Source organism: Haliotis rubra, unplaced genomic scaffold, assembly GCF_003918875.1.
Source record: "Haliotis rubra isolate DU_JTF1 unplaced genomic scaffold, ASM391887v1 Scf89, whole genome shotgun sequence".
Lineage (NCBI taxonomy): Eukaryota > Metazoa > Mollusca > Gastropoda > Lepetellida > Haliotidae > Haliotis > Haliotis rubra.
In genome coordinates, this window is record NW_025767623.1 from 1,861,360 (window position 1) to 1,888,688 (window position 27,329).

Consider the following 27,329-nt stretch of genomic DNA (forward strand, 5'->3'; position numbering starts at 1 on the left):
GTTGTAAATGCCCCGAGTTGTCAATGTGTCTGCTGGTCTGTCGTGGGAGTCAGGTGTAAATGTAATCATTATAAACGTGTGTGTGTGTGTGTGTGTGTGTGTGTGAGAGAGAGAGAGAGAGAGAGAGAGAGAGAGAGAGAGAGAGAGAGAGATGTAATCTAGGCAGACTCAGTCCTGCACAGAACTTACCTTCTTCTTACATAAAATACTAATACCATGGCCTGTGTCTGATCATAGAAATGCCTTTCCTAATACAGAAATACCTTCTGAGTGAGCGAGTTTAGTTTATACGCCGCACTCACCAATATCCCAGCTATATGGCGGCGGTCTGTAAATAATCGAGTCTGAACCAGACAGTCCAGTGATCAACATCATGAGCATCGATCTGCGCAACTGGGAACCGATGACATGTGTCAACCAAGTTAACCAGCCTCACCACCCGATCCCGTAAGTCGCCTCTTACGACAAGTATAGTCGCCTTCTGTGACAAGCATGGGTTGCTGAAGACCTATTCTACCCCGGATCTTCACGGGTCAGAAATACCTTCTTACAAACACTTGTATACTAGTGACATCCAGACATGTTGGGTAGGAAAAAGTTTCGAAATGTTTGACTAGCTAACTATACGAACGGAAAAATCATCTTTACATAACACATAATTGCATAACATTAAAGTAATTTGAAAAGTTACAAAAACCACTAAATAATCATGTAGCAAAGCACTTAATTTGATGTCATGTATCGCAGGACCACTATGTACTTACACACTTTTTGCGTGCTTTTGAACAGCAAATGTTCACACATCTGATATTGAAAATTGAAGAACGGTTGATTATTCTCCAGCCTCTGAATGTGGTGGAAAACACGTTAATTTCAATCTGAACTGCACGCAGGTCATGCAAAGGCTTACAGAAAATAAAGTTCTCCGCGCTGTGGGTATGCTGGAGACTGGAATGACCCAAAATGAAGTGGCCAGACATTTTGGTGTCCATAGAAAGACGACATCGAGCCCTTTCAACATAATTGGAACACGAGAGATTCCTCGAACAATCTGACAGGTACACAAATTAGGGATGAGATCATTTGGCCTCATGTGCAGCCGTTCTTTCAAGTCAGAGACCTATTTTCACCCGTTCAGCAAGATAATGCCCGTCCACATGTCGCTCGTGTTGTGTCAGATTTCCTGAGATTGTCAGCTGGTTCTCCGGACCTGTCCCCAACGGGGTCACGCTTGCGATGAAATATGGAGCGACGTTTACGTCAGTCCCAGAATCAGCCATTGACGTTAGCTGAATTGGGACATGTGTCGGGCGGTGGTCAAGGAATCTGCTCTGAATGCAGGCAGTCTTCAAGTCATACACAGGATCGACATTGCCCATGGGCGTGTTAGTGACTTGAGGACAGATCTACTGACAGCAACATTCTGAACTTGATGTACAGACCGGGCCTATTAAGTACATTAGGCAAGGCATACAACAAGAGAAGAGTACTCTCCATTTTCAGTAGTTTTCAAGACTACCTTCCTGTACCCCATAATTCTCTTTTGAGTTGACGGAGAATGTGGTTATAATGGATTCCACGATGGTTACACTGCCACTCATATGTGCTCCAGAAACGCCCTCAACACCCATTACTCCTGTTCACTGGAGACAAGGTCCACAACAGCTAAGTCTGAACTCGGTGACATTGTGTTCAAGTCCACACATGATTTGTGACGCAGCACGCTCAAGAACAACTACCACCTCCATAACGCCTCACTGAGGACACATGAAGTGGGTTTAAAAACTGTGTCAACCTCTGAAAAAGTAACTTAAGTCAAAACTCAATCCCAACCAGATTTTTGAGCTTTCAGTATTCCTTTCAGTATTCCCATGAAATGTGGTATTATAGCTTATTTTCCGTATGTTTGAGACTAGGGAATGATTGGTGAGTTGGAGTGGTGATGGAAGGAGAATGCTACACCTGACCCAGGTCAATTTTATTTATGCAGTAAATTTCCCTTAAGTCCTTGAGAGTGAGATGTTATTCCCTCACAGTTGAAAAGTCCACACAGTTGAGCAGAGTATGCTTGCCGGTGAACACTTCATCGCAAGAGACACACTTAGCAGGTCCATCTCCATCAGTTTTGAGCAGACAATGTTACTGCCTGACACGCTGACTGGCTGACCGTAGTAAATCGGTAACTGACTCACTGCCTGACACGCTGACTGGCCGACCGTATTAAATCGGTAATTGACTCACTGCCTGACACGCTGGCTGGCTGTCCTTGGGTATGCCCAGGCCAGGTATGTCGACGCTTATCACTGATGTGAAATGTGTTTTTTAAGTCATTTTTGCTCAAAGTTACTTCTCCGATATTTATCAATAAGCAATTGATATTCATCTAACGATGATCGATTGTGCAGATCGACGCTCATGATATTGATCACTGGAGTGTCTGGTCCAGATTCGATTCTATACAGACCGACGCTATATAGCTGGAATACTGCTGACAGTATTGCAAAACAACCAACCAACCAACCATCCAACCAACCATCCAACCATCCAACCAACCATCCAACCACCAGACCGAGGTAATAGTATCCAATATCCTGTATGAAAAGAAGAAAAGAAGAAAAGTGATTAGAAAGAAGTTTATTCAGGATAGAAAAGGCCAGGCTATTTGACCCCCCTCATCGTCATCATTACATGTACATATCCATATCATATCCATATCAGAGGAGAGAGATCAACATATTTATTGAGAAAATGCATTGCAATATGTCAATTGCTTATTAACATATATTCCAGTCAAACATAAATACCTAGGATATCCCAGAACCATTAACACTTTTCAGCCAACAACTGAACTGCCATCTCTTTTCATTTGATAAATTTACTAAAGAAAGCTGTGTCATTTCAACGTGGGACAAAGCGACCCTCCATGTTGGAGTGAGTGAGTAAATGAGTCATTATTTCACGTCACATCGGCAATATTCCAGCCATATCGTGACGAGAACACTTGACATTGAAATAGAATATATATAGAAATTATAAAACCTGCCGACATAGGACAGTAAAGCAACTAGAGCATCACAGATATATATGTAAAACTAGTAATTGAATCTAAAACATTTTAACTATAGGGGACAACACAGTATAAAAATGGGCCACAGATCGCCAACAACTGAAGGTAGATCACCATACTAGGAGCCATGGGGACTTACATTACTTTTGCTACCTGCATGGATCCTAGCTGGATTTACACCATCCCTTCAGCCGCTGGCGATTGTAGGAATATTTAGCCAACAGTTAAAATAACAAAAATACTACGTTTAAAATGTGATAATTTATATTTTACTTTGAAAGTTTTGGGACTTACGTACCCTCTCAGGAGGACAATAATTTTATGGTACTTTAACCCCCTTTGAGGGTACAGCCACTAACAATCTAAGTCAACAATCTAAACTACCAATCATTAAAATACATCTATTTACAGAACATATTAATCAAAAATCATTAATCAAATCAATTTCTTTTAAAAAAACAAGAATTAAATGAACATGAACAGTGTTAAAAAGATCCTTAACAGTTTTAACATTGAAATATTTATCCCTTATGATGGAGAATTCGACACAGTCAAGCAGGAGATGCTTGACTGTGACTCTCTCATCACAAGGGATACAAAACGGAGGATCTTCACCTTTCAACAAGTATTTGTGAGTATACCTTCTTTGGCCAATGCGACATCGTCGCATAATGACCTCCTCAAATCTGGACTGACAACCCAAGTGAGTGTAACCAATATAAGGTTTTATTTCATGTAGTTTATTAATACCTACTTGGGTGTCCCACTTCTTCTGCATCAGATCACGGATGTAAGTACTAATGCCAGCTTTGTAATCAGAATATGGAATAAGAAGTGGTGTCAAAGATTTATTTAGTGCTGCCTTGGAAGCAAGATCAGTCATTGTGTTCCCAGAAATGCCAACGTGACTGGGTAACCACTCCATGTTGGATGACCTAAGACCTGACCAATACAGGACTACCACTGTCTACATGTCACATCTAATGGAGTGTGAGCTGCAGTCAGGTTGGTTAAACAACTTCACTTCCATCTCCCAACTTAAGATCAATAAGCAATTGTAAACATTCATTGGTATTCCTATAAAATAGATACGGGCTTATGTGTATGTATTTATCATTTCAATTATAAAAACACAAAAAGTTTTATGTTTGAACATTTCTTCTGTGCGTGAGAAGTACTTTCAAATCAAAATCCCATGTTCAAGGTCTCTGGCCCAAAGTAAATGCTGGTACTTATACATATGATACACGATGAACCAACACTGTAATATACATCTAAAATGTACACTGTGTGCAACAATAAATTCAAATTCTAGTATTAAAGTGCATGCAAGAAACCCATGGTAACATGTAGTAACATGTCTTCATTGCAAAAGTCAAAATTTACTATTCAAGTCCCAAAATACAGGCTTATAGCATGATATTAATTTACGATATACAACACTAATATAAAAATCTCAAATATTTAACTATCAAAATACATGCAATAACACCTTGGCGGCGTGTCTTCTTTACAATAACAAATCATTTTAACGTACAATAACCCTCATTACAAATACAAGTAATCAGCTTTCCCCTAATTGTTTCATCCACACTCAAGATCTTTCAAACGAACATGAATAATTCTTGTTTCCAATTATTCTCTGTTTTATCAGCTACACGTTGTTTTCCTAATATGAGATTTTACACATTACATGCTGAATTTGATAAACCCAGTATCTCCGCAGTAAATGGATGAAGCAGCCTATTCAGGCCACGTGCGGTTACCTCCCCTACTGAGTATATTTGTTCGTTTGGAGCCCTGTGGAAAAAGTATGATAGACACTTCAGGGTCTCCCTTTCATTCTTGTAACACGTATTTAGACAGATTCTATGAATTTAGGGGTTTCGTTTTAAATGTAACTGAACAACTAACAACTTAACGGTAACGTGTAAAACACATACACCAAAACCTGAATTGTCACAGGCAACGTAGACAAACCTTAAAACGAAAGAATGTCTATACAGTTACAGTCTTCCATCTTCACCTACCCACAGACATTTTACAGAATACAAACACATCAAGACTCCATAACAACCGTGGAATGACAAATGCACTCACAAAGTTATATTTCTTCACAAGGCCCATCTGATACACTGCATAGCGTGTACAATGTATGAGTTACCTCCCTTTAGGTACATTCTTTATTTTTTTGGTCCTTGCAGATTAAATAAAAAATTGATTACTCACATCTACCATGTGCTTATCTGTCAGAACCCTTGATGAAAGGATTTTCATTCCATCTTGTATCCATGGCAACAACGTGTGCCTCACATATAACAAAACTTTCTCAGGAACCTAATGTATTCAGTACAATCAATCTGGGAAACAGAATTTTGATAGTGATTTTCATAGTATATACAAGAACATGCAAAATTCATAACATTTTCAGCCCCTTGTGCATATTTACAGCCAAACCACCTGATGGGAGTAAAAATATTACCACATAGTGGTGATACAATTTCAAATTTGTTCACCTATAAATCGTATGTTTTCAGTTCGCTTGACTATACTTTGCCTTTTGCTACATTTGCTTTCATACCATGTTTATCATAAAATCTGCTACACGCTCATTCTGTTTCAGCAAACTGACAAACATCTATCTTGCGTTCTTCATGAGAGAAGAAGACCTAACATGGAAGTATCGAGACGCCCTTACTTGACCTGCTGTTTATGTTAAAACAGCACGAGTTTGCAGGAAGCGATAAGCTTCTCTTTTCAATTGCAGATATTTCAGTCAGTTTGGTGATATTTTCCACTGACACATTTACAAATATCTCACGATCATTAAAAATCAAAGTAAACAGTATGGGGCTAATTGTGCAGCCTTGCCTCATAACATGTACCCACTCTACAGAGACAGTACTTGCATAATGTCTACTGAAGGCAGTTGTACTCTTACGTCTACGAACAGACAAAACATGCTAACGCACACATTTGTTGTTTGTTATTTAAACATGTTTATACCTATCACTGGAAATAAGCAAAATTGGTGTTGTTATTTGTTAAAGTTGACATCTTTAACGGAGGGCGTCACGTCATATGCATATCCATATCATAGTAGTGAGATCAACATATTGATTGAGAAAATGCATTGCAATATGTCAATTGGCTACTGACATATATTCCACTGAAACGTACATACCTAGGATATCCCAGAACCACTAACACTTTTTCAGCCATCAACTTTCTGCCCTCCCTTTACGTTTCATAAATTCACTGAAAACTGTGTCATTCCAACGTGGGACAAAGCGACACTGTGCACACTGTGTGCAACAATACCTACAAACTCTAGTATTAAAGCACATACAAGAAAACCACGGTAACATATAGTAACATGTCATCATTACAAAAGCAAACAAATTAAATGTACAATAATCTACATTACAAATAATCATTTTTACCCTAATCTTTACCAACACTGAAACATTTATAAAACAACATGTATAATACTAAGACCTGAATATACAGGACTACTACTGTCTACACCATATCACATCTAATGGAGTGTGTGCTGCAGTCTGTCAGACACTCCTTGGATGGGTGACCGAGTTTGGCAGCTGGACTCCTGAGAGTTTCTTGACTTAGCGAGTCAAATGCTATACTCTGTATTCCCAACACCGTGTTCGATTCCTCACATGAGTAAAATGTGTGAAGCCCATTTCTGGTGTTCCTCGCCCTGATATTGCTGGAATATTACTAAAAACGGCATCAAATCGAACTAAGTACCCCCTTTCTATAACGGTGAAGGGCCCAACAGGAGGAAGAGCGCGCACACACACATACACTGCATGTGCTTCATAGTATACGTCGTTGTGGACTGGTAAAATGTAGATTCCATCTGTACATTAGCATGAAGTATCATCCTGTACATTACCAACTACTCCAGCCCTCACTAACACATGGACACAATCTGCAGATCTCAACTGTTATATAAAATAGTAAGTATCTGTATTATTCTGTTCATCAACACCAACTAGGCACAGTCTGAAGATCGCCGTCCTGCTGCTTCTTTATCAAGTGGTGTGTCACCTGTACTATTCAGTACATTCACACCAGCCCCAGCCTTCAGTAATGAATCAACACACTCTGTAGATCCCCGTCCTGCTGCTGCTCTATATGAAGTTGTGTGTCACCTGTTGTATTCAGTACAATAACATCAGTCCCAGCTTTCAGTAATGAATCAACACACTCTGTAGATCCCCATCCTGCTGCTGCTCTATATGAAGTTGTGTGTCACCTATTGTATTCAGTACATTAACATCAGCCCCAGCCTTCAGTAATGCATCAACACACTCTGTAGATCCCCGCACTGCAGCTTTATCAAGTGGTGTGTCACCTGTTGTATTCAGTACATTAACATCAGCCCCAGCCTTCAGTAACACAGCAACACACTCTGTAGATCCCCACCCTGCAGCTTTATCAAGTGGTGTGCGACCTGAACTGTTGAGTACATTAACATCAGCTCCAGCCTTCAGTAACACAGCAACGCCCTCTGTAGATCCCCGTCCTGCTGCTGTATGAAGTGGTGTGTCACCTGTTGTATTCAGTACATTAACATCAGCTCCAGCCTCCAGTAAGACATGAATCCATACTGTAGATTCCCACACCGATGCCATATGAAGTGGTGTGCTACCTGCATTATTCTGCGCATTAACATCAGCTCCAGCGTTCAGTAACACATCCACGCATTCTGAAGAACTAAATCCTGCTGCTTTATGAAGTGGTGTGTCACCTGTTTTATTCTGTACATTAACACCAGCTCCAGCCTTCAGTAACACATCGACACACCCTTCTGTAGAAAGAGGTGTGTCAAATACTAAATCCTGTAGTGACACGTCTTCAGATGCCATCACTGTTGATGCTGTATGAAAGTGGTGTACATTAACATCAGCTCAGCCCTGCTCAAGGTGTTCTGTAGATCCCCGCCCTGCTTAACAGCCAGCTCCAGCCTTCAGTACACACATCAGCTCCAGGTGCTCTGCAACAGATCCCCGCCCTCCTGTTGCTACATGAAGCACTGTGTCACCTGTGTCATTCTGTGCATTAACATCAGCTCCAGCCTTCTGTAACACATCAACACACTCTGTAGATCCCCGTCCAGCTGCTGTATGAAGAGCTGTGTCACCTGTATTATTCCGTACATTCACATCAGCTCCAGACTTCAGTAACACGTAAACAGATTCTTCGGATCCCAGCACTGCTGCTTCTGCTGCGTGAAGTGGTGTGTCACCTGTATTATTCCGTACATTAACATCAGCTCCAGCCTTCAGTAACACATCAACACACTCTGCAGATCCCCACTCTGCTGCAATGTGAAGTGGCGTGTCACCTGTATCATTCTGTACATCAACATGAGCTCCAGCCTTCAGTAACACATGAACACACTTTGTAGATTCAAACATTGCTGTTTCTGCTGCAATGTGAAGTGGTGTGTCACCTGTATTATTCTGTACATTAACATCAGCCCCAGCCTTCAGTAACAAATTAACACACACTGTGGATCCCTTTCCTGCTGCTCTATGAAGTGGTGTGTCACCTGTATTATTCCGCACATAAACATCATCTCCAGCCTTCAATAACATATCAACACAATCTGTAGATCCCTGTTCTATTGCTTGAAGAAGGGGTGTGTCACCTGTATTATTCTGTATGTTAACATGAGCTCCAGCCTTCAGTAACGTATCAACACACTCTGTAGATCCCTGTTCTATTGCTTGAAGAAGTGGTGTTACACCTGTTTTATGTTGTACATTAACATCAGCTCCAGCCTTCAGTAACATATCAACACAAACTGTAGATCCCTGTTCTATTGCTTGAAGAAGTGGTGTGTCACCTGCATTATTCTGTACATTAACATCAGCTCCAGCCTTCAATAACACATCAATGCACTCTACAGATGCCCGTCCTGTTGCTTGAAGAAGTGGTGTGTCACCTGTATTATTCTGTACGTTAATATGAGCTCCAGCCTTCAGTAACATATCAACACACTCTGTAGATCCCTGTCCTGCGGCTTGAAGAAGTGGTGTGTCACCTGTATTATTTTGTGCATTAACATCAACTCCTGCCTTCAGTAACACATCAATGCACTCTGCAGATGCCCGTCCTGTTGCTTGAAGAAGTGGTGTGTCACCTGCATTATTCTGTACATTGACATCAGCTCCAGCCTTCAGTAACATATCAACACACTCTACAGATCCCTGTCCTGTTGCTTGAAGAAGTGGTGTGTCACCTGTATTATTTTGTACATTAACATCAGCTCCAACCTTCAGTAACACATCAACGCACTCTGTAGATCCCCGTCCTGTTGCTTGATGAATTGCCGTGTCGCCTGTGTTATTTTGTACATTAACATTCGCTCCAGCTTTCAGTAACACATCAACACTGTTTGTAGATCCCCACGCTGCTGTTACATGAAGTAGTGTGTCACCTGCTGCATTCTGAAGGTTAATATCAGCTCCAGCCTTCAGTAACATAGTAGCACACTCTTCAGATCCATACATTACAGCTGTATAAAGTGGCGTACAACCTCTATTGTTTTTACATTCACATCAGCTCCAGCCTTCAATAACTCATCAACACACTTTGTAGAACCATGGTCAGTTCCGTCAAGAGGATATGTGTCTCCTGTATTATTCTTTACACCCACAACAGCTTCAGCCTTCAGTGCCACATTAAAACGCAATGTAGATACATACTTCAATACAGCTCTATGAAGTGCTGTGTCCCCTGCATTGTCCTGTACATTGACATTAGCTCCAGCCTTCAGTAACACATTAACACACTCCGTAGATCTACGGCATGACAATGCTGCTCTATGAAGTGGTGTTATTAGTACATTAACAAGTGGTGTTTCACCTGTATTATTCTGTACATTAACATCAGCTCCAGCCTTCAGTAACAAAGATCAACACAATCTGTCAGATTCCTGGTCTGCTGCTCTGCTGTACATTAGGGTCAGCTCCAGCCTTCAGTAACACATCAATACACCTGTATTAGCATTATTCTGTACATTAACATCAGCTCCAGCCTTCAATAGTGGTGTGTCACCTGTATTATTTTGTCATTAACATCAGCTCCAACCTTGTAACACATCAACGCACTCTGTAGATCCCCGTCCGCTTTTTGCCTCGCCTGTGTTATTTTGTACATTAACATTCGCTCCAAGTAACACATCAACACTGTTTGTAGATCCTGCTGTTACTGAAGTAGTTGTCACCTGCTGCAGAAGTTAATATGGTGTAACATTTAGCACACCTTCAGATCCATATTATAGCTGTTCTGTACATTGTTTTACACATCAGCTCCAGCCTTCAATAACTCATTCACTCTGTAGAACCATGGCCAGTTCCGTCAAGAGGATATGTGTCTCCTGTAATACACCCACAACACACTTCAGTGCAATGTAGATACATTTCACAGCTCTATGAAGTGGTGTGTCCCCTGCATTGTTGTACATTGACATTAGTCCTCCAGCCTTGTCCGTAGATCTGCATACTGAAGAAGTGGTGTTTCACCTGTATTATTCTGTACATTAACATCAGCTCCAGCCTTCAGTAACAAATCAACACAATCTGTAGATTCCTGGTCTGCTGTTGCTCTCTGTAAGGGTGTTACACCTGTATTATCTTGTACATTAACATCAGCTCCAGCCTTCAGTAACATATCAACACACTCTGCAGAGCCCCATTTTGCTGCTCTATGAAGTCCGTGGCGTGTTACACCTGTATTATTCTTGTACATTAACATCAGCTCCAGCCTTCAGCCTTCAAGCTAGCCTTCAATAACATATCAACACACTCTGCAGATTCACGTTCTGCTGCTATATGAAGTGCTGTGTCTCCCGTAAATGTTGAGGCTTGGTTCACACTGGCTTCTTTCTTCAGCAAATACGAGACAACATTAGGGTTTCCTCTGCATGCTCTCAGAAGAGGAGTACTTCCATCAGATGCCTTCATGTTCATAGTAGCACCCTTCTCAAACAACATCTTGACGACATTCAGCTCCCCGATCTCACATGCTGTGTGCACTGCAAAAGCGTCAACCTCTACTCCTCTGTGTAAAAAGAACTGCACCATTTTCTCGTTCCGATTCCGAAGAGCACGTCTGAAACCCCTCTTGCTGTCTATATCACAACCTCTGTTAACCAACAGTTTCACGACCTCTAAGTGACCTTTCTCTATCGCAAGGTATATGGGGTGTTCATTTGGCCCATGATACATATTAACGTTCACACCTTTGTCAATCGCATGTTCCACGGCTGATGTAAGGCCATTTTTGCAAAGATAATGAAAAACACTTCGATCATCATCGTCTCTGGCATTCAGGTCAGGCTTAAGGGATAACATCTGATTGACAAACGCACTGTCTTTGGTTTCTGCTGCTAACACTAGTGGCGTCTGCCCCTTACATTTCGTATTTATACGTAGTTTCATATGTCCACTGATGTATTTCAGTACATTGGACGCAGCATTCCGGCAAACACCCCTTAAAATATCCCTTTCTTCCCTCCGGTTGAATGATATATTTTCTTTCTCCATAAGAATTTGAATGAGATGATGTGACTTGCTGCTGGAAAGTAATTCACAAAATGATGTTTTGTAGTTGCTATCACTTAGTTTCACAATATCAGATATACGCATGTGAAATCGGTTCTTCAGGCAGCCCATTAGCAAGTCAACAAAGCCTGAATTACAAAATGCCTGGTGGGATAAAACATTCAAAAAATTGCTCTTTTTAATTTCACTTGCAAATCTTCCAGCTAAATGTCCAGCATAAGTCCACGAGATATTTGCAACAATACCTGTCTCACCAGGAACGTTGTTCTCTCTTTCTTTGGAGGATGCAAGACGAAGGCGCTGGCGGATAAATGACAAACTACAATTTTCGATGACAAACTTCGACAGTTTTGTACTGAGAATAAAGGAAACACTGTCATATATAGACGGATGATCAAACATGTAAGTGTCATCTTCCTTCTTGAGGTAAGATCCAACCAAATCATCAGCAGCTTGTATGCATTCATATCCCAGACTATCATCCTCTTCCAGCTCTTGTCCACTAATCTTCCCATCTCTTTTAATCATGGCCATGAACAGTGAACGCTTTCTCATGTCTTGGATAGATTTATCCAAAGTCTGTCTGAGGAAATCAAGTGGTGCTTGAAAAAACATTTGCATTTGAAGGTGAGTCCAGTCCTTTTCATATGCTGTGGAAAACATTTTACAGACATGGGGGAAGCCGTGTGGACAGTCTGCCTTACATATCTGAGACACAACTGACTCTTCAAAGTCTATATTGTTTGCTTCAGCATGAACACGCCATATCTTCTTTCGCTCATAAGAGTCTCTCTGTGAGGAAACTTCCACTACGTACTGGGGACTGGAAATGTAATCTGCCATCCTTCCCAAGTCTGCCAATGAGGATTTCAGCACATAGTCACGGCCTACGAGGATAATGATAGTTTTGTCTTTGTTTGGACTTGTTTGTTTTAGCTGTGTTTGATCAATTTTTTGTCTCTCTGGAACCTTTTCAGCATATTTGTCAGGATGTTTCACATCCAGGATAGGTCGTAGACTTGGTCTCCACTTAGCCCACTCAGCTGTGTCAAATTCCAAATCACCAAATATGTCATCTAACAGAATGACAGGATTAGTGCAGGCCATTATGATCTCATTGAACTCTGCTGGTGACACCACTTGGTATACTTGTCTCCCCTGACTCTGCTGGTCTTTGAGGGTCATGTAGGCTATTGTGGACTTCCCCTCTCCTGGTCTTCCTTTAATTGTTACCCATGTGGCTCCTCTGTCCAGCTTCTCTTTCACTTTCTTGAAGGCTTTTGTCTCCACCATGTCTTTAGTCCACGACTGTATCCTGGACGCCGTCCTTTCTGTGGAAACAAGGCACATTTAACACATTTAACTATGCATAAAATCTGAGTAAAAGAGAACAAATGTTAGATTTTGACATATTACACCCTAATTGGAAATTCTACTATGTTTACAAGCTGTCTTGTTCAGTGGCGACAAAATCAGTCAGGCTTCCAGTGGATGAATAATCTGTCAAATAACTCACTCCTGATCTTCTGTGCTGCAGTCAGTGGTACCTCCTCTTCATCCTGTTTGGTCGGAGTTGTACCGACATTCTGGGTTCCGCCAATGTTCAGATTCTCAGCGCCCTTCACTGTCACATCTCCAAACTGCTGCTGTACTTGTATAAGGTTGTACTGAGTGACTGTAACAGAGACCATTTGACTGAAGTTGTCATAAGATGTGTTCCATGTTTGAATGTCGTAAGTGATTCTGAAAACCTGTACATGAACTAACACTGTATATTATTTGTACACAGCTGTATGTTGTAATAGTGTTTTTAATGAGCAATAATAGTAATAATGTTTTTACATAAGGTGACTCCCCAGTTACGTTTGTTTATAACTGGCTTGGGTAACATTGAGCAGGGGTGACAAAGATTTGTGATAGGGTCCCTAAGATATCAGTATTAAAAACAATAAATTGAGAACATAAGAACCTGTCATCGAAGGACAGTAAAACTATTTGAGTATCACAGCTCATAATTTTAAAACGAGTACGCTATCATAAAAAAATATATCACTATAGAGAACAATACACTATAAAACCGGGCTATAGATCACCAGCAACTGAAGACTGATCACCATACTAGGGACCATGGGGACTTACAGTACCTTTGCTACCTGCATGGACTCTAGCTGGATTTACATCTTCCCTTCAGCCACCGGTGATTGTAGTGAATTTTAGCCATTATTTAAAACAACAACTATTCTACCATTAAAATTTTGTAGGTCGAAATTCACTTTGAAAGTTTTGGGACGAATCCTCAGGAGGACAATTATTTACGAAGATCGAGTGAATGAGGGCAGCATATGTTCATTGAGAGTTGGGTGCACTATGACGTACAAACCCAGGCGTATTTAGTGGCGGAGAAGTCAGGACATAGTGTTGGATGTTTTGCTTTGTATGACTTGTGCCACAATCTTGGCATGATGACTAGTAAATGCTAATTGCAAGGACAAGTAGATGCTAACTGTACGGACAAGTAGATGCTAACTGTACGTACAAGTAGATGCTAACTGTAAGGACAAGTAGATGCTAATTTTACGGACAAGTAGATGCTAACTGTACGAAAAGTAGATGCTAACCACCGGCAAGTAGATGCTAACTGTACAGACAAGTAGAGGCTAACTGTACGACAAGGAGATGCTAACTGTACAGATAAGTAGATGCTAACTGTACGGTAAAGAACATGCTTAGAGCACGGACAAGTAAATGCTACCTGTACGGACAAGTTAATGCTAAGTGCACGAACAAATAAATGCGAAGTGCACGGACAAGTAAATTCTAACTGCATGGACAAGTAAATGATACCTTTACGGACAAGTAAATTCTAAGTGTACGGATAAGTGAATGCTAAGTGTACGGACAAGTAAATGCTACCTGCAAAGACAAGTAAATGCTAACAGTACGGACAAGTAAATGCTACGTGCACGGACAAGTAAATGGTAACTGCACAGACAAGTAAATGCTAACTGTATGGGCAAGTATATGCTAAGTGTACGGGTAAGTAAATGCTAAGTGTACGGACAAGTAGATGCTAACTGTACGGTCAAGTAAATTCTAACTGCACGGACAATTGCAAGTAAATGTTAACTGTATACACGGACAAGTACATTCTCCCTGGATGGACAAGTAAATGGTAAGTGTACAGGTAAGTAAATGGTTAAACTATACGGATAAGTAAGTGCTTACTATACGGATAAGTAAAGGCTAACTGTACGGTCAAGTACGGAGAAAATGCTAACTGTACGGACAAGTAAATGCTAAGTGTACGGAGAGAAGTAGATGCTAACTGTACAGGCAAGTAAATGCTACTACGACAAGTAATGCTGGACAAGTAAATGCTAAGTGTAGGATCAAGTAATGCTAACTGTACGGACAAGTAAATTCTAACTGCATGGACAAGTAAATGCTAAGTGTACTGATAAGGAAATGCTAAGTGTACGGACAAGTAAATGCTACCTGCACAGACAAGTGAATGCTAACAGTACGGACAAGTATATGCTAAGTGCACTGACAAGTAAATGCTAACTGCACGGACAAGTAATGCTAACTGTACGGACAAGTAAATGCTAACTGTACGGACAAGTAAATGCTAAGTGTTCAGTCTAGAAAAAATGCTAACTGCAAGGACAAGTAAATGCTAACTGTACGGACAAGTAAATGCTAAGTGTACGATCAAGTAAATGCTAACTGTACGGACAAGTAAATGCTAACTGTACGGACAAGTAAATGCTACGTGTACCGTCAAGAAAGTAAATGCTAAGTGTACGGATAAGTAAACTGCAATGCTGCTAAGTGTAAGGTAATAAGTAAATGCTAAGTGTACGGACAAGTAGATGCTAACTGTATGGGATGGACAAGTAAATGCTAAGTGTACGGAAGTAGATGGTAACTGTACGGACAAGTAAAATGCTAGGTGTACGGACAAGTAAATGCTAAGTGTAGGATCAAGTAAAATTCTAAAAGTGTATGATCAAGTAAATGCTAACTGTACGGACAAGTAAATGCTAGGTGTACGGACAAGTAAATGCTAAGTGTACGGACAAGTAAATGCTAAGTGTACGGACAAGTAAATGCTAAGTGTACGATCAAGTAAATGCTAAGTGTATACGATCAAGTAAATGCTAACTGTACAGACAAGTAAATGCTAAAAGTGTATGCTCCTGTCAAAGTAAATGCTAAGTGTACGGACAAGTAAGTGCTATGTGTATGGATAAGTAAATGCTAAGTGAACGGAGAGAAGTAGATGCTAACTGTACGGACAAGTAAATGCTAAGTGTACGGACAAGTAAATGCTAACTGTATCGACAAGTAAACGCTAACTGTACGGACAAGTAATTGCTAACTGGACGGACAAGTAAATCCTAACTGTACGGACAAGTAAATGCTCAGTGTTCGGTCAAGTAAAATGGGCTAACCCCACAGTCAAGTAAATGCCCAGCGACTGTATGGACAGATGCTAAGTGTACGGCAGACGCGTGTAAGGACAATTAGATGTAATGGACAAGTAAACGCCAAGTAGATGCTAAAAACAAGTAAATGCTAAGTGTACAGACAAGTAAATGCCACGGGTAAACTAACTGTACGTAAAATGGCGGAAGTGGACAACGACAAGTAAATGCAACGGACAGAGTAAGATGCTAATGCGGACAAGTCAATGTACGTATTTTGGACAAGCAAAACTAACTGCCAAGTGTGGACGGACAAGTAAACGCTATGTGGACAAGTAGTGCTAAATGTATGGACAAGTAAATGCTAAGTGTACCCAGTAAATGCTATGTGAACGGACATATAAGAACTAACTGGACGGTAAAGTAAATGGAGTGTACGGACAATTAGGTGCCCGAGACAAGAATGCTGGAGGTACGGACAAGGAGACGCTAAACTGTGCGGACAAGTCAATCGCTAAGGTACAGACAAGTAAATGCTAACTGTACGGTCAAGTAAATGCCAAGTGTATGGTAGAAAATGGTAACTGGACCTTAACACGGTCAAAATAAACATGGACAGAAATGCTAATGGACAAGTCACTAAGTGTACCACAAGTAAATGCTAAGGAGTCCAAGGAAACAAGGTGCTATGGATAAGGAATGGACCACAGAATGGAAGTAAACGCGAAGTGTATGGACAGACTAACTGTGTGGACAAGTCAATGAATGCAGGGCCAAGGCAATGCCAGGAGTGTATGGATAAGAATGGTAACTGTACAGAGGATGCAAATGCTAGGAGTGCGATCAGTAAATGCTAAGTGAACGGAAAAGAATGCTTAACTGCACGGAGTAAGTTGTTAGGAAAATAGAACAGTGTGACCCAGGCAAGTAAATGAAGTAATGGACAGACAAAATGCTAACCACAAGTGAAATGCTAGCTGTACAGAAGTAAATGCTAAGTGTTCAGTCTAGAAATGGACAGGGACAAGTGAAACGTGTGCAGTCAAAGAAAATGCAATAAGTAAGTGCTAAGTGTATGGATAAGACTAAGTGGATAAGGACCCACACAAGACTGAGTGTTTGGAGGAAGTAGAGGTAACTGTACAGACAAGAATGCTACAACCCGGACAAATGATCTAAGTGTAGGACCATGATCAAGCTGGACACTGTACGGACCAAAATGCACTGGACAAAAAAATGGTATCAGAGTAAAACTAAAGACGGATAAAGTAAGTGGTAAGTGTATGGATAATAAATGCTAAGTGTATGGAGGAATCCCAAATATGAAGTGACCAATGGACAGGACCTAACTGAACGGACAAGTAATTGCTAACACGGAAGTAAATCCTGGATGGTAAATGCTCAGTGTTCGGTCAAGGAATGATAACTGTATGTAATGGACGGACAGTAAATGCTAAATGTACGGACAGAGGAATAAAGACTGTATAGACAAAAAAATGCTAGCTGACGGGCAAGAAAACCCCACAAGTAAAAAAGTGTGTACGGATAGTAGATGCTGAGTATGGACAAGTAAATGGTGTACAGGCAAGTAAACAGTGTGGACAATTAGACTAAAGTGGACGGACAAGGCTAATGGACAAGGATGCTGATGTATGGACAAGTAAATGCTAATACAGACAAGTAAAGGAATGGACAGATGTGCTGTACGGTAAGCAAATGCTGAGTGGAATGGACACGGATGCAGTGCCTGGACAGTAAATGGATGCACGGACAAGTGAATGGAGGAATGGACAAGGAAGAAAGGTACAAGATGTGAAGGAAGGTCAATAAATGGAATGGTATGGACAAGGAATGATAAGGAGTGTATGGACAATAAAGTACTAATGGAGGAATGGACCTGCATGGAATGGAAGGATGGATGGTAAATGGAATGGATGGAATGGAAGGACGATGGAATGGAAGGAAGTAAATGAAATGGAACAAGTGGATGGAATGGAATGGAATGGACAAGGACAAGGTGGAAATGAATGCGAATGGTGGATACATGAAAGGACAAGGAGTGCTAAGTGGACAATGGAAGGAATGGATGGACAAGTAAATGCTAACTCGGGACAAGTAAATGGTAACTGTACGGACAAAAGTGGAATGCCTAAGTGTACAGACAAGTAAATGCTAACTGTACGGACAAGTAAATGCTAACTGTACGGTCAAGTAAAAGGGTATGGAGAAGTAGATGCTAACTGTACAGACAAGTAAATGCTAACTGTACGTCTAAGTAAGAGAAATGCTAAGTGTAATGGTCAAGTAAATGCTAGCTGTACGGACAAGTAAATGCTTAGTGTATGGAGAAGTAAATGCTAACTGTACGGTCAAGTAAATGCTAAGTGTATGGAGAAGTAAATGCTTAGTGTATGGACAAGTAAATGCTAACTGCACGGCCGGAGAAGTAAATGCTAAGTGTATGGACAAGTAAATGCTAGTGTATGGAGAAGTAAATGCTACTGTACGGACAAGTAAATGCTATGTATGGAGAAGAAAATGCTAAGTGTACGGATAAGTAAATGCTAAGTGTATTAATAAGTAAATGCTAAGTGTACGAATAAGTAAATGCTAACTGTATGGACAAGTAAATGCTGAGTGTTTGGAGAAGTAGGATGGTAACTGTAACAGACAAGTAAATGCTAGGTGTACGGACAAGTAAATGCTAAGTGTACGGATCAAAAGTAAATTCTAATGATCAAGTAAGTGCTAACTGTACAGACAAAAATGCTAGGTGTACGGACAAGTAAATGCTAGGTGTACGGACAAGTAAATGCTAAGTGTACGGACAAGTAAATGCTAAGTGTAGGATCAAGTAAATTCTAAGTGTATGATCAAGTAAATGCTAACTGTACAGACAAAAAATGCTAAATGTTCTGTCAAGTAAATGCTGAGTGTACGGACAAGTAAGTGCTAAGTGTATGGATAGAAGTAAATGCTAAGTGTTTGGAGAAGTAGATGCTAACTGTACGGACAAATGCAGAAGTGTACGGAGATGTAAATGCTAAGTGTACGATCAAGAAGTAAATCGTAACTGTACGGACAAGTAAATGCTAACTGTACGGACAAGTAAATGCTAAGTGTACGGACAAGTAAATGCTCAGTGTTCGGTCAAGTAAATGCTAAGTGTACGGACAAGTAATGCTAAATGTACGGACATGTAATTGCTAAGTGTTCGGTAAAGTAAATGCTAACTGTACAGACAAGTAAATGCTAACTGTACGGACAAGTAAATGCTAACTCTACGGTCAAGTAAATGCTAAGTGTACAGATAAGTAGATGCTGACTGTATGGACAGGTAAATGCTAAGTGTACGGACAAGTAAATGCTGAGTGTACGGACAATTAGATGCTAAGTGTACGGACAAGTAAATGCTAAGTGTACGGACAAGTAGATGCTAACTGTATGGACAAGTAAATGCTAAGTGTACAGACAAGTAAATGCTATGTGTACGGACAAGTAAATGCTAAGTGTACGGTGAAGTAAATGCTGAGTGTACGGACAATTAGATGCTAAGTGCACGGACAAGTAAATGCTTAGTGTACGGACAAGTAGATGCTAACTGTATGGACAAGTAAATGCTAAGTGTACAGACAAGTAAATGCTATGTGTACGGACAAGTAAATGCTAAGTGTACGGACAAGTAAATGCTAAGTGTACGGACAAGTAGATGCTAACTGTATGGACAAGTAAATGCTAAGTGTACAGACAAGTAAATGCTATGTGTACGGACAAGTAAATGCTAAGTGTACGGTCAAGTAAATGCTAAGTGTACGGACAATTAAGATTGCTAAGTGCCCGGACAAGTAAATGCTGAGTGTACGGACAAGTAGATGCTAACTGTGCGGACAAGTAAATGCTAAAGTGTACAGACAAGTAAATGCTAACTGTACGGTCAAGTAAATGCTAAGTGTATGGATTAGAAAATGGTAACTGTACAGACAAGTAAATGCTAACTGTACGGTCAAGTAAATGTGAAGTGTATGGATAAGTAAATGCTAACTGTGTGGACAAGTCAATGCTAAGTGTACGGACAAGTAAATGCTAACTGTACGGTCAAGGAAATGCTAAGTGTATGGACAAGGAAATGGTAACTGTACAGACAAGTAAATGCTAACTGTACGGTCAAGTAAATGCGAAGTGTATGGATAAGTAAATGCTAACTGTGTGGACAAGTAAATGCTAACTGTGTGCAGACAAGTAAATGCTAAAAGTACGGTCAAGTAAATGCAAGTGTATGGATAAGGAAATGGTAACTGTACTGTAACGGAGAAGTAAATGCTAAGTGTACGATCAAGTAAATGCTAAAGTGAACGGAGAAAGTAAATGCTAACTGCACGAACAAGTAAGTTGTTACTGTTCTGGAAAAGTAAGTGCTAAGTGTACGGTCAAGTAAATGCTAACTGTACGGACAAGTAATGCTAACTGTACGTACAAGTAAATGCTAACTGTACGGACAAGTGAATGCTAAGTGTTCAGTCTAGAAACTGCTGACTACAGGGACAAGTAAATGCTAACTGTACGGTCAAGTAAATGGTAAGTGTACGGATAAGTAAGTGCTAAGTGTATGGATAAGTAAATGCTAAGTGTACGGAGAAGTAGATGCTAACTGTACGGACAAGTAAATGCTAAGTGTATGGAGAAGTAGATGGTAACTGTACAGACAAGTAAATGCTAGGTGTACGGACAAGTAAATGCTAAGTGTAGAATGTAAATTCTAAGTGCATGATCAAGTAACTGCTTTCTGTACGGACATGTAAATGCTAACTCTACGGACAAAAAATGCTAACTGTACGGTCAAGTAAATGGTAAGTGTACGGAGAAGTAAGTGCTAAGTGTATGGATAAGTAAATGCTAAGTGTATGGAGAAATAGATGCTTACTGTACGGACGAGAAAATGCTAAGTGTACGGAGAAGTAAATTCTAAGTGTACGATCAAGTAAATCCTAACTGCACGGACAAGTAATTGCTAACTGGACGGACAAGTAAATGCTAAGTGTATGGACAAGTAAATGCTCAGTGTTCAGTCAAGTAAATGATAACTGTATGGACAAGTAAATGCTAACTGTACGGACAAGTAAATGCTAACTGTACGGACATGTAATTGCTAAGTGTTCGGTAAAGTAAATGCTAACTGTACAGACAAGTAAATGCTAACTGTACGGACAAGTAAATGCTAACTCTACGGTCAAGTAAATGCTAAGTGTACAGATAAGTAGATGCTGACTGTATGGACAAGTAAATGCTAAGTGTACAGACAAGTAAATGCTGAGTGTACGGACAATTAGATGCTAAGTGCACGGACAAGTAAATGCTAAGTGTACGGACAAGTAGATGCTAACTGTATGGACAAGTAAATGCTAAGTGTACAGACAAGTAAATGCTATGTGTACGGACAAGTAAATGCTAAGTGTACGGTGAAGTAAATGCTGAGTGTACGGACAATTAGATGCTAAGTGCACGGACAAGTAAATGCTTAGTGTACGGACAAGTAGATGCTAACTGTATGGACAAGTAAATGCTAAGTGTACAGACAAGTAAATGCTATGTGTACGGACAAGTAAATGCTAAGTGTATGGATAAGTAAATGCTAAGTGTACGGACAAGTAAATGCTAACTGTACGGGAAAGTAAGTGCTACCTGCACGGACAAGTAAATGCTAAGTGTATGGACAAGTAAATGCTAACTGTACAGACAAGTAAATGCTAAGTGTACGGTCAAGTAAATGCTAAGTGTACGGACAAGTAGATGCTAACTGCAAGGACAAGTAAATGGTAACTGTTCGGAAAAGTAAATGCTAAGTGTACGGTCAAGTAAATGCTAACTGTACGGACAAGTAATGCTAACTGTACGTACAAGTAAATGCTAACTGTACGGACAAGTGAGTGCTAAGTGTTCAGTCAAGTAAATGCTAACTGGAAGGATAAGTAAATGCTTTCTGTACGGACATGTAAATGCTAACTCTACGGACAAGTAAATGCTAACTGTACGGTCAAGTAAATACTAACTGTACGGACAAGTAAATGCTAACAGTACAGACAAGTAAATGCTAACTGTACGGTCAAGTAAATGCTTAGTGTATGGAGAAGTAGATGCTAACTGTACAGACAAGTAAATGCTAACTGTACGTCAAGTAAATGCTAAGTGTACAGTCAACTAAATGCTAGCTGTATGGTCAAGTAAATGCTAAGTGTATGGAGAAGTAAATACTAACTGTACGGTCAAGTAAATGCTAAGTGTATGGAGAAGTAAATGCTTAAGTGTATGGACAAGTAAATGCTAACTGCACGGACAAGTAAATGCTAAGTGTATGGAGAAGTAAATGCTAAGTGTATGGAGAAGTAAATGCTAACTGTGTATGGTCAAGTAAATGCTAACTGCACGGTCAAGTAAATGCTAAGTGTATGGACAAGTAGATGCTAAGTGTACAGACTAAGTAAATGGTAATTGTACGGAGAAGTAAATTCTAAGTGTACGATCAAGTAAATCCTAACTGCACGGACAAGTAAATGCTAACTGTACGGACAAGTAAATGCTAACTGTACGGACAAGTAAATGCTAAGTGTATGATCAAGTAAATGCTAATTGTACGGACAAGTAAATGCTAACTGTATACGGACAAGTAAATGCTAACTGTACGGTCAAGTAAATGCTAAGTGTACGGATAAGTAAGTGCTAAGTGTATGGATAAGTAAATGCTAAGTGTACGGACAAGTAAATGCTAACTGTACGGACAAGTAAATGCTACGTGTGTACTAAGTAGTACGGAAAGCTAGCTGGACAAGTAAATGCTAAGTGTACGGACAAGTAGATGCTAACTGTACGGACAAGTAAATGCTAAGTGTACGGACAAGTAAATGCTAACTGTACGGACAAGTAAATGCTAACTGTACGGACAAGTAATGCTAAGTGTACGGACAAGTAGATGCTAACTGTACGGACAAGTAAATGCTAAGTGTACGGACAAGTAAATGCTAACTGTACGGACAAGTAAATGCTAACTGTACGGACAAGTAATGCTAACTGTACGGACAAGTAAATGCTAACTGTACGGACAAGTAAATGCTAAGTGTACGGACAAGTAAATGCTAACTGTACGGACAAGTAAATGCTAACTGTACGGACAAGTAAATGCTAACTGTACGGACAAGTAGATGCTAACTGTACGGACAAGTAAATGCTAACTGTACGGACAAGTAGATGCTAACTGTACGGACAAGTAAATGCTAACTGTACGGACAAGTAAATGCTAAGTGTACGGATCAAGTAAATGCTAACTGCACGGACAAGTAAATGCTAACTGTACGGACAAGTAAATGCTAACTGTATGGACAAGTAAATGCTAACTGTACGGACAAGTAAATAAATGCTAAGTGCACGGACAAGTAAATGCTAAGTGTACGGACAAGTAAATGCTAAGTGTACGGACAAGTAGATGCTAACTGTACGGACAAGTAAATGCTAAGTGTACGGACAAGTAAATGCTAAGTGTACGGACAAGTAAATGCTAACTGTACGGACAAGTAGATGCTAACTGTGTATGGACAAGTAAATGCTAAGTGTATGGACAAGTAGATGCTAACTGTACGGACAAGTAAATGCTAAGTGTACGGAGAAGTAAATTCTAAGTGTACGATCAAGTAAATGCTAACTGCACGGACAAGTAAATGCTAACTGTACGGACAAGTAAATGCTAACTGTACGGACAAGTAAATGCTAACTGTATGGACAAGTAAATGCTAAGTGTACGAACAGGTAAATGCTAACTGTACGGACAAATAATATGCTAACTGTACGGACAAGTAAATGCTAAGTGTACGGACAAGTAAATGCTAATTGTACGGACAAGTAAATGCTAACTCTACGGACAAGTAAATGCTAAGTGTATGATGAAGTAAATGCTAATTGTACGGACAAGTAAATGCTAACTGTACGGACAAGTAAATGCTAACTGTACGGGCAAGTAAATGCTAAGTGTACGGACAAGTAAATGCTAAGTGTACTGTACGGACAAGTAAATGCTAAGTCTACGGACAAGTAAATGCTAAGTGTATGGATAAGTAAATGCTAAGTGTATGGACAAGTAGATGCCTAACTGTATGGACAAGTAAATGCTAAGTGTACAGACAAGTAAATGCTAATTGTACGGTCAAGTAAATGCTAAGTGTATGGATAAGTAAATGCTAAGTGCACGGACAAGTTGATGCTAAGTGCACGGACAAGTAAATGCTAACTGCACGGACAAGTAAATGCTAACTGGACGGACAAGTAAATGCTAAGTGCACGGAGAAGTAAATGCTAAGTGTACAGACAAGTAAATGCTAACTGCACGGACAAGTAAATGCTAACTGCACGGACAAGTAAATGCTAACTGTACGGACAAGTAAATGCTAAGTGTACGATCAAGTAAATGCTAACTGCACGGACAAGTTGATGCTAACTGTACGGTCAAGTAAATGCTAACTGCACGGACAAGTAAATGCTAAGTGTACAGACAAGTAAATGCTAAGTGTACAGTGAAGTAAATGCTAAGTGTACAGACAAGTAGATCCTTACATGTTCGGATAAGTAAGTGCTAAGTGTATGATCAAGTAAATGCTAACTGTGTGGGCAAGTAAATGCTAACTGTACGGACAAGTAAATGCTAACTGTAGGGACAAGTAAATGCTAAGTGTACGGACAAGTAAATGCTAAGTGTACGGACAAGTAGATGCTAACTGTACGGACAAGTAAATGGTAACTGTACGGACAAGTGAGTGCTAAGTGCACTTCAGGTAAATGCTAACTGCAAGGATAAGTAAATGCAATAAATCGGCCATCGTTCTTATGTGTTTATTTGTTTGTTTCTCGTTTATCGCACACTCAGCATTATTCCAGCTGTATAACGGCGATCTATAAGTAATCGAGTCTGGAACAGACTCTCCACGAGCATTGACCTACGCTTCTGGGATACGATGACACGTGTGAACCAGGCCAGCGAGAAATAGGGGCGATAGAGTGGCGCTGTGGTCAACGCACTCACGCTGAAGATCCGGGTTCGAGTTCCCCAATGGGTACAATCTGTGGAACCCATATCTGGTGTCCTTCGTCGTGATATTGCTGGGATATCGCTAAAAGTGACGTCAAACCATATTCACACAATCCTCTTGCTCTCGATACATAAATCCTTTGTTTTCATGTCCAGGCACATGCATATATTACTGGAGTCCCACCTTTGAACAAACCACCTCTTTTGAAATTATCTTATTGAAGGTATTCCATAACTGAACCTACTTTATCGCGTCACAACACTCACCTGCAGAACTGTACAAGAAACCTGAAGTATATAGAACAGTACACACCTGAAGTATATAGAACAGTACACACCTGTAGAAGAATCAGCAGTCACTGGTACAACAGGCAACTCGGCTGAGTGTCTCTCTGATACAATAGATCCTGGTATTCTGGGGTTAAGAGACGACGTGGAGGCTGGTGTCAGGGCTGATGTTCCCGGAACCTGTAGATTTGTTGTTTTCGGAACAACACAATCTGTAATTGTGGACGCTGTTGTCATAGCTGTTGTTCCCGGAACCTGCAGACTTGTTGTTTTCGGAACAACAGAAGCTGTACTTGTGTAGGCTTGTGTCAGGGCTGATGTTCCCGGAACCTGTAGATTTGTTGTTTTCGGAACAACACAATCTGTAATTGTGGGCGCTGTTGTCATAGCTGTTGTTCCCGGAACCTGCAGATTTGTTGTTTTCGGAACAACAGAAGCTGTACTTGTGGAGGCTTGTGTCAGGGCTGATGTTCCCGGAACCTGTAGATTTGTTGTTTTCGGAACAACACAATTTGTAATTGTGGACGCTGTTGTCATAGCTGATGTTCCCGGAACCTGTAGACTTGTAGTTGCAGATAGCGGTCCTTGACTTTGATCAACTTCACCAGCTGAAGGCTGGAGCTGCTCTTGTTGCTGAGGTGCTGATGACATTTCTCCTTGTGGTTGCCGACAACGTCCCACAATGTGTGGTGCTAGTGACGTGGTATCTACGAAGTGAACACAAAGATTGCAATTGGATACCCAAGGACAAGTAAATTCAATATTGTGATTTGTATTGATTTAAATTGGTTTGAATTGATTTGCACTGTATGATGTGAGGCAGGTACTTGAAGTAGGAGTTGATAACTGTGGTGCACCATGTGTCTCAACCTAGTGTATGATTTACACTGTTTTCCATATGTTGCGGGGTTTTAACACTGTTCACCATATGTTTCAGGGTTTGATTTATACGGAGGAAATTGTACCCTGATGGATTTAGCTCAGAATAATAAACTCACACCTTACACACTGAAGCCTTGTGGTTTCCATTACTGAAGAACCCCAAATCCCATGCTACTACAATACAATGACACGTCAGCCTGATTGTGGTGGCCAATAGCTATTGCTGATTGATAAAATATTAGTGGAGATGATGCGACCCTCCAGGTTCCACATGATTTCTAGTTCCGATTATCGATAATTTCAGCTCCTGTCTATGAAAATACGACAAAAAAACCCACAAATGTACTACACATGAATCATTGTTACATAATAAACATCACTGCCACTGCCACATAACAGCAACACTGTAACCAAACAAAAAGGAAGGAAATGAAAGGAAGAAGGCGGCTATCCTAATTCAAAATTGGATTGGGGGATGGGTTGGGGTTTTTTTTATTGCCGTACTCAGCAATGTTCCAGTTATATGGCGGCGGTCTGTAAACAATCGAGTCTGGACCAGATAATCCAGCATGACCATCGACCTGCGCAATTGGGATGTGTCAACCAGGTCAGCGAGCCTCACTATCCGATCCCTTTAGTCGCTGAGGATCAATTCTAACCCGGATCTTCACGTGTCTGATGTAAAAGATGTCAGGTTTTGCGGGTTTGTATCCTGTTGATCAAGGAAACATATGGAAACACAAAGAAGGAAAGGTCACATTACAGAATTGCACCAGTTGCTTTTTAAACGAATTTTATATCCTCGTACTATGGAGCTTTTTATGTTTAAGAAATATTTGTCCTTTTTTTGTTAACCACGGGTACATCTGTGAAACTCCCTACTTACTTATCAAAACAAGTTTATCTTAACCATAAGCCATAATCCGAGGATGCACAATATCTGTGCCGCGCAACACACCTCGTTATAGTGCGAGTAAACACGGCCGTCCGAATAATACGGA

The 27,329-nt window shown here is 40.4% G+C and overlaps 2 protein-coding genes across 2 annotated transcripts; both read right to left on the reverse strand.

Moving 5' to 3' along the window:
- Window positions 1-6,511: 6,511 nt before the first annotated feature.
- On the reverse strand, window positions 6,512-9,629 carry LOC124263600 (ankyrin repeat domain-containing protein 6-like). Its single transcript, XM_046698251.1, has 5 exons — window positions 9,373-9,629; window positions 8,374-8,472; window positions 8,235-8,268; window positions 7,403-7,643; window positions 6,512-6,527 (listed from the first exon to the last, which is right to left on the reverse strand). Exons 1-5 carry the CDS (start codon window positions 9,607-9,609, stop codon window positions 6,512-6,514), a joined length of 627 nt encoding a protein of 208 aa, XP_046554207.1. The 5' UTR covers window positions 9,610-9,629.
- Window positions 9,630-10,854: 1,225 nt separating this feature from the next.
- On the reverse strand, window positions 10,855-25,983 carry LOC124263601. Its single transcript, XM_046698252.1, has 3 exons — window positions 25,497-25,983; window positions 13,181-13,339; window positions 10,855-12,995 (listed from the first exon to the last, which is right to left on the reverse strand). Exons 1-3 carry the CDS (start codon window positions 25,981-25,983, stop codon window positions 10,855-10,857), a joined length of 2,787 nt encoding a protein of 928 aa, XP_046554208.1.
- Window positions 25,984-27,329: the final 1,346 nt, after the last annotated feature.

What these genes read in the sequence shown, in the direction of transcription:
- LOC124263600 (XM_046698251.1), bottom strand. Translation starts at nt 9,609, where the DNA reads ATGTATGGATCTGAAGAGTGTGCTACTATGTTACTGAAGGCTGGAGCT. An exon ending in GCGTTGATGTGTTACTGAAG is followed by an intron (nt 8,473 to 9,372) that starts GTTGGAGCTGAT and finishes GTGTTACTGAAG; the next exon opens with GCTGGAGCTCATGTTGATGT. An exon ending in GTGTTGATGTGTTACTGAAG is followed by an intron (nt 8,269 to 8,373) that starts GCTGGAGCTGAT and finishes GTGTTACTGAAG; the next exon opens with TCTGGAGCTGATGTGAATGT.
- LOC124263601 (XM_046698252.1), bottom strand. Translation starts at nt 25,983, where the DNA reads ATGACAACAGCGTCCACAATTACAAATTGTGTTGTTCCGAAAACAACA. An exon ending in GACTGCTGATTCTTCTACAG is followed by an intron (nt 13,340 to 25,496) that starts GTGTGTACTGTT and finishes TCTCTGTTACAG; the next exon opens with TCACTCAGTACAACCTTATA. An exon ending in TGCAGCACAGAAGATCAGGA is followed by an intron (nt 12,996 to 13,180) that starts GTGAGTTATTTG and finishes TTGTTTCCACAG; the next exon opens with AAAGGACGGCGTCCAGGATA.